The sequence below is a fragment of the Astatotilapia calliptera genome, chromosome 16 (assembly GCF_964374335.1).
Source record: "Astatotilapia calliptera chromosome 16, fAstCal68.1, whole genome shotgun sequence".
Taxonomy (NCBI): domain Eukaryota; kingdom Metazoa; phylum Chordata; class Actinopteri; order Cichliformes; family Cichlidae; genus Astatotilapia; species Astatotilapia calliptera.
In genome coordinates, this window is record NC_137437.1 from 3,630,620 (window position 1) to 3,643,328 (window position 12,709).

At 39.2% G+C, this 12,709-nt stretch overlaps 1 protein-coding gene across 1 annotated transcript in view; it reads left to right on the forward strand.

The window, feature by feature from the left end:
- The window catches only part of plekhm3 (pleckstrin homology domain containing, family M, member 3), a 44,285-nt gene extending 35,087 nt beyond the window's left edge, over positions 1-9,198 (forward strand). The window contains exons 7-8 of the mRNA XM_026144670.2: positions 6,794-6,951; positions 8,680-9,198. Of these exons, the coding sequence (XP_026000455.2) occupies positions 6,794-6,951; positions 8,680-8,842 (321 nt within the window). The 3' untranslated portion in view covers positions 8,843-9,198. The remainder of the gene's footprint in view (positions 1-6,793; positions 6,952-8,679) is intronic.
- Positions 9,199-12,709: the final 3,511 nt, after the last annotated feature.

Here is a 12,709-nt window from a genome sequence, read left to right on the forward strand (position 1 = left end):
TTACTTCATTAGACGTCTGTGTGTTGTGTAGCAGAAATATAACCTGTAGCTAATGCTGGCCTGCACATCAACATTGGGGAAGTCTTTGTATTTATTTTTTTCGTATAGTCCATGGTTACTGTCAGTCATGTCAAGTAAGGGGGTGTCTGTCTCGGTGCGAGTGGCACTCTAGAGCCACACTAGAGTAAAATTAGGACAGCAACCTCCTTGCAACTAGAATTGGTAGCTGCCACATGATCACAACTATCAATGCAATCACGGGGGGGACAGACCGACAGCAAGTAGCTGAGGGTGCTGCCTGCTCAACCAACTGGTTGCCCAGATTGCAAGGCAGTTCACAGTTAGGAGGCAACCTGTCACAAACAATAATGGTCTTGCTTGGCTGACTGCAGTCACGCTTAGTTTTAGATTTGTGAGTAATTGTCATCTAGCTTATAAACGCAGACAGATTGAGTGCAACATGTTGGCAATCTGTGTGAGTCTGCACTCATGAGGTCTCTTTGGAGCAATGAGGTCCAATCTCACTTGGTTGTCCACTGTTTGTATTGTGGTCATATTCCTATTTAAAAGCAAAGTTGTGAAGCACCTGTGCCATTTTGCAGTTAAATGGCTGTCCCGCACCAACTACCTGACTATTGCTGGAGGAATTTCTGAATTTCTGTTTCAGTTCTATGAATTTGTAGCTGGATTCTTAATCTAAGTAATTCATATGAATCACAAACAGATTGAGACATTCAGTCACAAACTGGTTGCAGACTCATTCTGTCTTATTGTCGCCTTGATGCACCAAAGTTGCTTTCAAGACAGCAGATGATTGTGAGGGATCACAGATCTTGTTTTTGTCTTCGAAGCTGTCAAAGGCAGCAAGATCAGTCTAGTGCCTCTCATGACGTCAAGGGCTCGAGGCTTTGTCCAAGGTGTGTTTCCTACGAGCAAATCAAGTAGCTTGGTTAATTTTTAATCCTTTAAGAGGCTAAATCATCTTTTTTCTACTATCGCTGTGTGCCTTAGTAGAAAATAAATAGAATGATGTCACTAAAGAGTAAAGTATTCTATTGTGCCATTAAGGTTGGATTTTTAAACTAAAAAGAAATAAAAGCATCAGAGAAACACGTTTCTTACATCTGCTCAGCCAGAAGATTACTTGGAAGTCTGGGGATTTTAGGGGAATCTCCTGAGAAGACAGACTCTACCATCCATACACTGACATCCAACATACGTCAGGTTTTCTGTGTGTGTGACACAGAGAGAGGAGAGAGGGTGCTATCCAAACAGATCTCACTCTGGTCTTTCCAGCCATGTAATCCCAGCTGGCTTTCTAGTGTCTCAATGGAGCTGCGGTTGTGTGTGTGTGTGTGTGTGTGTGTGTGTGTGTGTGTGTGTGTGTGTGTGTGTGTGTGTGTGTGTGTGTGTGTGTGTGTGTGTGTGTGTGTGTGTGTGTGTGTGTGTGTGTGTGTGTGTGTGTGTGTGTGTGTGTGTGTGTGTGTGTGTGTGAGAGAGGAGGGCAGGCGAACGGCTGTTTAACAGCAGTTTTAGGGGATTAGGAGGTTTTGGAGCACAAAGACTCTGCATGGAGCAGAGAAAGAGGTTCAACTGGAGGGGGAGGAGTTTAAGAGGAGGGATGGAGGGAGAGGAGGTGAAAAGTGTGTGTGTTTTCTGGGAGGGTTTTTTGGAGGGAATGAGGGTTAAATAGGTGAATACTTCTACAGCATTGCTCTGTATGCTGAAATGAATTCTGATAGTGCTTCATGTTGTTTTTTTTGTTAACTATAATCATGAGGACCTTTGCACATTCACTGGTGTAGACGTTCATGGTGACTGGCTTGCTGGGGGATGGACTAGCAGCTTGTGAGCTGCCATTCAGTCTCATTGTTCTAGTTGGCAGTTCAAGCTATTAATGTCACTTACCTTAAGTATGAATTATGCTCAAATTCCAATTTTTAGACAGCACTTTTAACTGAATGGTTCCAGGTTTATTTATTGAAACTAAACTCAGGAACTAGTTTCTTTTGTAAGGAGGTGAAAAGGGAAACTAGAGAATTTTGATTTGAAGATAACTGAATGTACTGTACTTTATGTTCTTTTTAATAATCCCAATAATTTCCCAGTTTGTTTTGCTCTGCAGTATATTTTTTGTATATTGAGACAGAAGTTGGTCGGTCCCTAAGCGACCATTAAAGACAGCTCTACTGGTTCACCCACACACTCTGGACGGTCGTCAATATTTGGCTTCATTGTTGTTCTGCCCAAGTTGGAAGTTCTAGTCTAAATAATTACCCCACAGTGACCTTGCTGGTCTCAGGGCTTCCGGTATAACTAATAGAAGTGTCGCTGTATATTTCTGGAAGGCTTTGACAGCAGGGACCTAAATGTGATTAAAGTCACTGAGAAACCAGTTTGCTGTAATTCATTTGAAACAGTAATCGTTTTAAATGAAGAAACTATGGGCAAGAAATAGAAATGGATTTCCTTGTTTTCTTTACGTTGCCTTTATATTCTTCTTCTTGCATATTTATTTCTCACTCTACATCCATCCATCTTTCTGTGCCTTCCTCTTTTCCCATCATCCCCCAAGAGAACCAGCCAGTCACCAGAGCTGTGCTGCCAGTCGTTTGATTCTGCCCAGTGCAATTATAGTGGGCCTTAATTACTGAGCTTGTCAGCCTCCATCAGGAGAGCCATTTGTCATGTGGACTGGGCTGGACCGGACTGAGCAGGCCTACTTAGGTTTGGTGTGGGGGGAGAGGGACACACAAATCTGTGTGCCACTCTCGGTACCTGTCCGCTCGTCTGTCCGTCTGGAAACATTTTTATTTTCTGACTGTTGTTACGTTCTCCCTAACATTAACTTAGGCTGCATTTTGGTTCCACCGTTTTGGTACTCTTAACATTTTTTAAAAATCATGTCGATATCGTCATAATGTAAAGTGTATTTAAATTAGTTATTAATTTTCCTAATGTTTACATTTATTTTTTTTTTACTTGGATGTAATATTCTTTGACTCCTCTCGTGCTGCTTAGCTTAAATTCTTTCTTTCCCTTTTCCACATCTAAAGTTCTCCCCGTTGAGTCTTCTGGTCACAAAAAATTATATCACCAGTCTCGTACTTGTTTTTCTAAGATGGCTTCAAAAAGCCGAGCACCTGCATATAACCCACATTTTGTTCTCTTTCCCATGGACTGTATTTAAACGATGGACAAAGCCACAGTGAACTCACCCACAGGTTTTGTAAGCTACAATTTTCAAGCCTCACAATTAGCATTTCTGTGTTTTTTAAAACCAGATGTGAACATATTTGGATGGTAGAGCTGGGTGGTTATCAGCTGGTGGAAACAAAATGGAGACTTCTTGCACTACTTCAGCTACTTCTGGTGTGGCAGAGATGAACAAGGGTCTAAATAGGCTGAAGCTCCACAAATAATAGTGTATTATTTGATCAACATGATTTTTGGTGGGTTTTTTGTTTTGTCTTGTTTTTTTTTAAGTACCATGTTGATCAAGTAAAACTGTTTTTCATACCAGAAGTGTTGCTGGAGCTTCAAACCCTTTAGAGCTTTGTAATCATATATTGTTCTTTAATACAGTCAAACATTCAACAAGAGAAAAAGGCATGCATAAAGATGTTTATTTCTGCTCTAAAGTTTTGAAGTTTTCTTCAACTGGTCATAACTTGAAGTGGCCAGTAAAGTTTTTGGTGGCATTTTTCAGGCCTGGAGGTTACCTCTCGACCTTTTTTTAAGATGGTAAAATTACTAGAATGAATCCTGTTGTTAGTTAAATATTGGTCCAAGGCATCAGGCTCGATTTCATCCAAAGACTAATCATTTTGTATTTTCTTTATGTTTGTAAAGGTACCCTATAGGTTTTTAAATCCATTCAACTTAATGAATGTCTTTGCTTTGGTCCTGTGACTCAGTGCAGAGGGAATCACTGTACCTCAGTGTGCTGGGTTTCCTCTGTGTAAGTGTGGTTTCTTCCTCCTCTCTACGTCTCTCATCCTCTCGTCCTCATCGTCTAACAAACAGCATGAAGGAGGTTATAATTGGCAGGTCCAGAGCTCTGCCAGGTGGAACCACTTGTATCTGAATACAGGCTCTCGCCCTCTCTCAAGATCTCTCTTGTATATTGAATCTGCTACTCTTTCTCTTACTTTCTACTCTGTTTTTTTCGATTAAATTTCTCCCTCTGTCTTACATATCCTGGGTTATTAAGCTTATAGCACTGTCTGCACTGTTAACAAGGTACAGCAAAGCTTGAAGCCATGTTGAGTTGTTATATCTGTTAAGAGTCTGTACACCCTTTCTGTGCAGTCTCTCATCGTCTATTCACGACTCCACAACTCGAGCCCCCCACTGCTAAGCCCCCCATCCCTCAGTTCTTTAAGGAACTTGCCAAGCGTTGCCATCAAAAGTTGTTCACCTCATACACTGTTTGCCTTACTTCCTTTAGTTTCCTGTCTTGTTTTGCTGCCTTTTCACCAAGCATTCAACTTTGTTTTGGTCCTTTTTGAATGTGGCGTCGCATTAGTTTCCTCATTTGTCATTTCCCTCCATTCCCCCATATTACTTTCAGACATGTCTTTGCCCCAGATCAACTGCACTTTCTAAAACTCAGCTGAATTTGCTAAACAATCTTGGGGGAAGCCAACACATCCTTGCCCCAAGATGATCTTGAAACATTTGAAGGGACCATTTTAAGAAAGTACTGCTAGGTACATACGCACATGGCGGCGACGCAGAATGAGAAGAGCAAAAGCGGATCGTTGAATGAAACAGATGAACCAGAACTGGTTTGTAAAAATGCTGCAACTTCAGTGGTGTGGAACTGGTTTAGCTTTTGTCCCTCAGATACACAACAAAGCACTATTTTTGGTAGCGCATGCTAGCGGGCCGTCGTTATTACCGTGTTGTTTGGAAAATACGGCACACTTAAAATCAATCCTTTGATTTTTCTGAAAGTCGACAGAGCCCCTTATAATCCCGTGTGCCTTATGTATGAATTCTGGTTGTGTTTACTGACCTTGAAACGATTTTATGTGCACGGCGCTCGAAAAATCTGTCAAATGTTTCAGTACGACTTTGCTAAGCTACGAACCCGCACTGCTTGATGGAGCATTAGGGCTATTGTAGGCAGGAGCCTCGCGGAGTGATACGTACTGTGCTTCAACATAATATTACCGTATTGTGTGTGTATAACCTCTTTTTAAGTTTTGTGGATATTATACATGGTTATGCTGAGGATATGTCGGCCAGTTTCCACTGGAAATGCCTTTTGGTTAAACTGTCAGCGAGGAATTTGCATTTGCACTGTTAAATTTTTATATAACTTTAATGCACATAAAAAACAGCTGCTTGTTTAAGTGAAAATACATTGATGTTTTGGTTTTTTGCACTAATAAAGTTGAGGAGTTGTAAAGTGTTTTGTCTTACGATTATATCGTCAGTTATATCGTTATCGCAAATTTTCAAATGTATATCGTGATAAATATTTTTGGTCATATCGCCCTGCTCTACTATTGTTTCTACTGCATGTGATTAGGAGACTGAAACAGTGTCTGGTCAACATAGCTGATCCTTTGCCTCTGGTTTAATAACTAAAGAGTTCACTAGTATAAAACTGGTGTATTATACTGAAATCTGTGATTATTCATCTGCACGCATGATATTATGATGGGGGCCTGAGCCCCCTAAAGGTTAGATCATAGAAATGCCCCTGCCTTTCAGCAACCAAATCTGCATGAGCTACAGTGCTAGCTCCTGGCACATTAGCAGAGAAGTACAGCTGTTTGTCATCTGCATAGCAAGGATATGAAATGTCTTTGTCAGTCAGACATGTAAAGACACATATATTGGCAACCTTCAAACATTCCAGTAAAGAGGATGATGCTTCTCTGTTGGTAGACTGACTTAATAAAACTGCTATAATAATAATAATAATAATAATAATAATAAAGCCTTCAATGTCATGTTTTATTTCATAGGTGTCAAACTCTGGCCCGCGGGCCAAATTTGGCCCGCAGCCTAATTACATTTGGCTCGCGAAGCCATACCAAATTATTATTAGAGCTGGCCTAGTGGTATTATACAGCTAATATATATATTGTTTAGTATTAAGCTTTGCTTGTTCCATATTCAGTTTTTCAGCAAAACGTGTTTGAGTCCATAAGAAAAGATTCATTCTTATATCTGGAGGAATAAATATTTTTCAATAAATATTAATGTTAGTCCGCGACTTTGTTCCAGTTTTGAATTTTGGCCCACTGTGTATTTGAGTTTGACACCCCTGTTTTATTTGATTACATTGTCCCTCTGTTCAGCACTTTGGCTGACACTTGATGTCTCTTAAATGTGCTATACAAATAAAGCTGACTTGACTTGATTGTCAAAATATTATAGTTTAAGCTGCTTATTATAAAATTGCTTTCTGAATTAGTTATATTAAGTTAAATGTTATCAAACACACTCATTAGGAATTTTGTTTAAACATTAAATGTATATGTTGAGCTATGATGCATGCTTTAGTACTTTTAATTTAGTTTTTACCTCGGTGCGTGTGACTAATACTTTATTGGCCACCCTAAAGATTTTCAACTTGTAAGAAAAAACTTAAAAAGGAAAAGATAAAAACAGACAAAGGAGGAGTTAGTGGGCTTAAAAAAGATAATGAAAGAAATCAGAAGAAGAAACATAGCAACTGTCACACTTATTGTTTCATTTCATGTATTTCTTATGTCTCCTGCTGCTCATCTTTTTTATCCCTCACACCCGTCCATGCTTTCTTATCATTCTCTAGGTGATTGATGGAAAACTCGCTCCTTTCCTGTCCAAGGTGATCAAGTTTGCCAGCTCACATGTTTTCAGCTGCAGCTTGTGTCGAGAGAAAGGCTTCATCTGTGAACTCTGCCAAAACGGGCAGGTCATCTATCCCTTCCAGGAGAACGCCACCCGGAGGTACACATCCTTCGATAACCTTTCTACAAGTTAAACATGACTGGTTTTACATTTGGAAGATCAGATGGAAGATCAGCGCACATAACTGATAGTTTCCAGATAAATGTATTTAAAGTTGACTCAGTGGAGTCAGGAGACTTTATTGACTCAGTAATTGTTTTGAATCCAGAAATTGATTAAAAACAGTTTGCATGGGAGAAAGCCGGGTGAGCTGACACTTTGCTATCTGGAAATGAGGCGCTAACGTGTACGTGAGTTTTTGAGCACCAAGACTGAGTCTGCTGTTTGTTACTAACACTGGTTGGCATGAGAGCTGTGTGTGTGTGTGTGTGTGTGTGTGTCTGTGTGTGTGTGTCTGTGTCTGTCTTGGGTGCAGGGATTGTCACGACAGTGTCCAGAACCTCGTCCCCATCACTGAAATTCAGAGTGACAGATATCACAGAGATAAGAGCTGATCAGGACCAATAGTTGAAAGACTGTGAGCTCTGGACGTACACACAACGTACTTGTTGAGCTGTGTTTTATGACTTGAGAAGTGTTAGCTGATAACAGTCATATCTGCTGTCCTTACTGGAACAGAGCTGTAAAGATTTACTGAGCTGTTGACTTAGTTACACATACTCAGAAGATGCAGGAAATGAGCAATAACTGGGCGTTAATTGCCTATCCTACTTCATGGACAGTTCCAATCTATTGCTATCAGATTACAATGTAGTCTTTGTGGTTTTAACAGTGAATCATATTATGGAATATTGCAATATGCATTTCACTTAACAGTTTGGAAACTACATTTTATCAGTTTATAGTTATCGATTTATTTGGAGCTTAAAGTCATTGGGAAATCATCTAAAATGCCAAAGGAAACAGGAAAGAGCTTGTTGGCCTGGACATTTTGGTTAACCAGACACTCGTATTTCTTGACTCACCAGATCAGTGTAATCAGCAGGTAACTTAAGACCCATTATCAAATCTATATGCGCTTCTCAGTATCACTTATTAATCACTAGTAGTAAAAGTGTTAGACTTCTTTGGAAGTTTGGTTGTTTCCTTTCTAACCAAAATTTAGGTGGGAGCCCTGATGCCACTTTCACTGGTATAACAAACACTTGCGGCTGATTTGCTTAATTTTAAAAAGATTATTTTTAATTACAAAAATTCTGTTATAGTTTTGGACACTTAGTAAACTTGGTTAAAGTTTCAAATTCAGACTACCTTAAACACTCAATTTAAAAAAAATTTCAACTCCTAGCTCTGCATGATGTCATTGAGCACAAAAGCCACACCCACCTGCAGTTCAAACCTTCTGTTTTCAAGGGTTAGCAAATCAGAAGAAAGCTGGTTTCAAGGTAGGAGGAGCAGCTCAGGTGGCTTATTTAAGAAAGGGAATGAAATTGGATTGCACCAGTAATCTGAGTACAATAAATATATTTAGAAGTCAGATTCATGCAATGCTTTAGTAGATATAAATGATACATTCTCAAATATGTTTACTTAGCCTTACCCTGAACTGCCAAAGCATAAGGTCATGCCACATATATGCACCATAAAGACCTAATCTCATAATCTCACCACACAGTCACCATCCACTCCTTCCTCACATAATTCGCCACTCAGTCCTGCAGGGCCAAATGACGCCTGATGCATGGCAGTTGGTATGGAGTCTGAATCTGACTCTCTGATAGTGTCCTTGTACAGCTGGTGAAACTTGACCGATGTGTGTGTTTGTAGGTGTGACAGCTGCGGCGCCGTTTTCCACGCCGAGTGTCGACAGAAAGCACAGCCGTGTCCTCGCTGCGTTCGCCGGGAACTCCACCACAAGAGGCCATCGTCCTTCTGGTCACCTGATGACGACAGCCCAGGCTGTTTCCACGTGCCCTACCAAGACACCTGAGACAAATACCCGCAGGAGCCATAACAAACAGGGCACCGCCGCCCAGCCATCACCCTGGACAACAAGGGCCTGTTTCTCTGATTTGTGTGTGTCTGCAGGATGGACCTTGTGGGAGCAGTGACCAGGGAGTGGACTTGGAGCACTTTGTTGCAGCGTCAGGTTTGTGTTTTTGTGTGTGGACTTGCCAACGCACACGCCTGAGCCGAGCACCCTTTGGTTTGCTGTAAAGAGCAAGAAGAAAACCAACTGAAGAACTGCTGAGTCAGGCTCTACAGATCAAACTACTTGCATTTTGTAGTCCAGCACAAACCGATTATCCTCTGATTATCCTCTATCCCATCTCCTCCTCACTCCTCATTCCTACCTTTTACATTTTTCCAACTGCAGGAGTTAGACCTGCATAATCGAAGCTGATCAACTGGAGGAATTCAAGCTTAAAAACAATGTTGTGGATTGTAGCCACCTGCTCTCAAAGTCCAGCTTAAGTTTAACAATAAAATGAGTAGTCAGTAGGCAGAAAACTAGTATACAATCTCGGCAATGGATGTGTAAAAAAACATTAAATTTGCTGCTCTCTTTTGGGTGAAATAAGCAAATTTTGAAATCCCCCTCCTCCGAGACCATGCAATGTTTTTGTCTTTGTTTACAGACTAAAATAGAGAATAACTGAAAACAGATCTGTGTGTAATGGAAATGCGTCAACTCATGTTAAAGTGATAGAGCTCTCAAAACTTCAAACCCTTTTTTCACCATTTTTCCTTTCAGAGAGAAAGAGACATGTATTTATGTCAGCAGTCAAATATTAAAGGGTAAGGTATCAGTTTATTAATTTTATAATGGTAGTCAAAAGTGAAACACATTTTATAAGCTGTATTTTTTTTTCCATGTTCTTATTGACCACTGATAAGAAAAAAAAAACATTTTAACAGAAGCTATTTGGTCTAAAACTCCACAGTCCTCAGTCTGCAATCAAGACTGAACCTGAGATCACTTTCAGAACATGCTAGAGTGAATGAAGTATACAAACGGTGTCCTTTGTAATAGGATTTAGAAAAGTGTGTTTTAATGACGAGTGCAGGACAGGAAGGCGTGATTCAAATAAGCTGTTTTTACATGAAAATAGTGCCAGGAGGAAAACTTCTCAAAACAGTCCTGCAGCACAATCAGCTGCTTTACCCACATAAGAGCAGATTTCCTATAATATTACTAAAATCACATCTTCTCTGAAAGCACAGGTGCGCTGACGCAGAGTGGCTCATAAAAATCATAAGACCAGATTTCACAATAGTGCCACAAATTGTTGTCGAGATGCTCAAAGTCCCTGAACAGAGTTACTGTAAGTGACAGATTATTTTTTCAGCGGGACTCAAATGTTCTCAGCTTGTCTCGTAATGACAGTATTAATTTACTAAATCAGCTAATATTTGTATTATTTATAATATTTTTACTGTAGTGTGTGATAACTCTGACAGCATTTGGAGCACGTGGATAAACCCAGCAGAGTGGATTCTGCTGCAGGGCTGTTTTAATGAGCAGTAATTTAGTTTGTTTTTTTTTAAACTGTGGCAACGTGTCTGCAGTGACATTTACAGTCTGACTAAATCCAAACTGACCACAGCTGCTGCTGTTCTGAAGAAACAAAAAAAATAATGTGTATGAAAGTATAAAAATCCTTCCCCTCTCTTCTACTTATAAGTTATTTAACGTGTGGATTTTCACTCACTCACTTGATCGCTGTTTCTTTAGTGCAGACTCTGTCAGTGTGTTTGGGCACGTTTTCTTCCCTCCATCTCTCTGACTGTAAAATAACAAAAGGGGCAATAATATAAACTGTAACTTAATTGTTTATTGTTGCCTTTTCCCCCTCCTGTGTCATTCTACTTCCTGTTGTGCTTTATTCATGCAGAATCTATCAAGCATGATAGCAGCTTTAGCGTTTTAGTATCTCTATGCAACCTAGATGGCCTTTATAATCCACAGCTCTGATGTGTAAAGGTCTGGGAACATGTTCTTTACAGCGCTGAACGAGCTGTGTTTACATCAAGTTTTAAGAATATAATAATGAAAGGAAATTAATCTAATTAATTTTCTGTCTTCTTTGCTGGTTTAAGAGTAAATAATTAAATCCTGCTATTTTTTTCTGGTTTGGTGTAGAGTGAAATGTTAGATACAGTAAGCTTTTATTTTTTCTACATAAAATATGAAACTGCTCCAATCAGTAAAAGATAGTAAAGTCTGCCTGTAGTGATCGATGAAAGCTGCACTCTCTTTGTTTTTAGGCACTGCTATAAAATCAGATTTCAAATATATTGCAAACCAGAAAATATTGGATTTCTCAACGTCTTAAGACTCAAGGACTGCAGCTTTAAAGTTCAATATGCCAAAATGTGTAATATGTTTTGTTTTTTGTCTTTTGTTTTTCTTCCTAACAAGCTGAAATCTCAGTGCAGACTTTTTCCCATCTGTCCTTTCTTAACCTCCTCTTCATCAGCTTGTTTGAGCCATAAAATTACATCAATGTTGAAATGTGACAAACTTCAGCTCTGGTTTGATTCAGGAATATGTGTTTTTGTGAGATCAGTGACAGTTCTACGTGTTTGTGAAGCACTCAGGATGCTGCGCGTTGAAACTAAATAGGTGTTTGAGCTGAAATTAAATCATTTTTATTTATTTTACTTATTTATTTTTGTTTGTTTTAATGGTCATAACTGAAGTCATGTCGGGTGATATTAAAAACAGTGTTTAAGTTGTCAATTGATCGTGCCTGCTGCATAAAAACCTTTTGTTTTTGTTTTGTTTAATGAAGTTTTTTATTATTATTATTACACTTTTTGACTGTGAACTCATGCTGTTTTTGTACTTTGGAGCCCAGCAGAGGTCAAAGATTATTTAACTGTTTATCACACAGATCAGAGTTTTGCAGGGAGAATAAATCACATGTAATCAAGTCCAAATCCAGCCCACCACACAAAGTTAGCTCATCTGTTTCCAGTTGCATAACGAGCATAATCAAACCTCATCCTCATCCTGGCCCCAACAAAGAGCTTCAACTCAGAGGATCAAAATATGTCGATTTAGGGATTATATTCCTGTTACAGATTGCCAGATTGTAGAGTTTGTTTGTTTGTTTTCAGACTATGGCTATTTTTACAAGTCTACACATCACCCACAAAATCTGATTTCATGCCACTAAAACATTTCACACTGCAAAAGGCAAAAGATTGAAAGCCTTTTTTTCTTTTAAATTCCATAAACTATCAACTGAATAAGCACACAAAGCACCAGTGATGCATAAATTATAGAAGTGAAAGGCGTTACAGGTTTTCTGTGTGTGGAAACAGGCAGCTTAGACAAAGTTATACACACAAAGTGCAGACTCGATATTATGATTTTTGCACAATATGCAAAAAAAAATGTGGGGCGTTATCCCCAAAATATTAATTTCACAAGCAAAAGTGCAACAGTAGAAAAAGGACTCAAAGAAGAAAATGACTGAAGAAATGAGGCTACATCTAACTAACCAGTGTTTGTGTGTCTGTGTCAGCCACAATTTCATACAAGTATAATCGACTGAGCTGTGTGTGGGTAAAGTGGGTTGAAAAATTAGAACCTGTGTGAAGCAAGAGACATGCATTTACTTTTGGCCGACTTACTAAGTGAATTGGCTACAATTGTTTCAAAGACAATAAATATATTAGTAAAAGTTGAATTCAAACAATTACCTGTAAAAACTGGATACTAATTACCGTAGTACTTTATATTACCGTTGGTAACAATGTAGTAATAGTGGGGCAGTAAGAAACAAAAGCTAATAATGGCACAATTACAAGTTATTACCACTTAATTACAAAGTAATTATCTTGTATC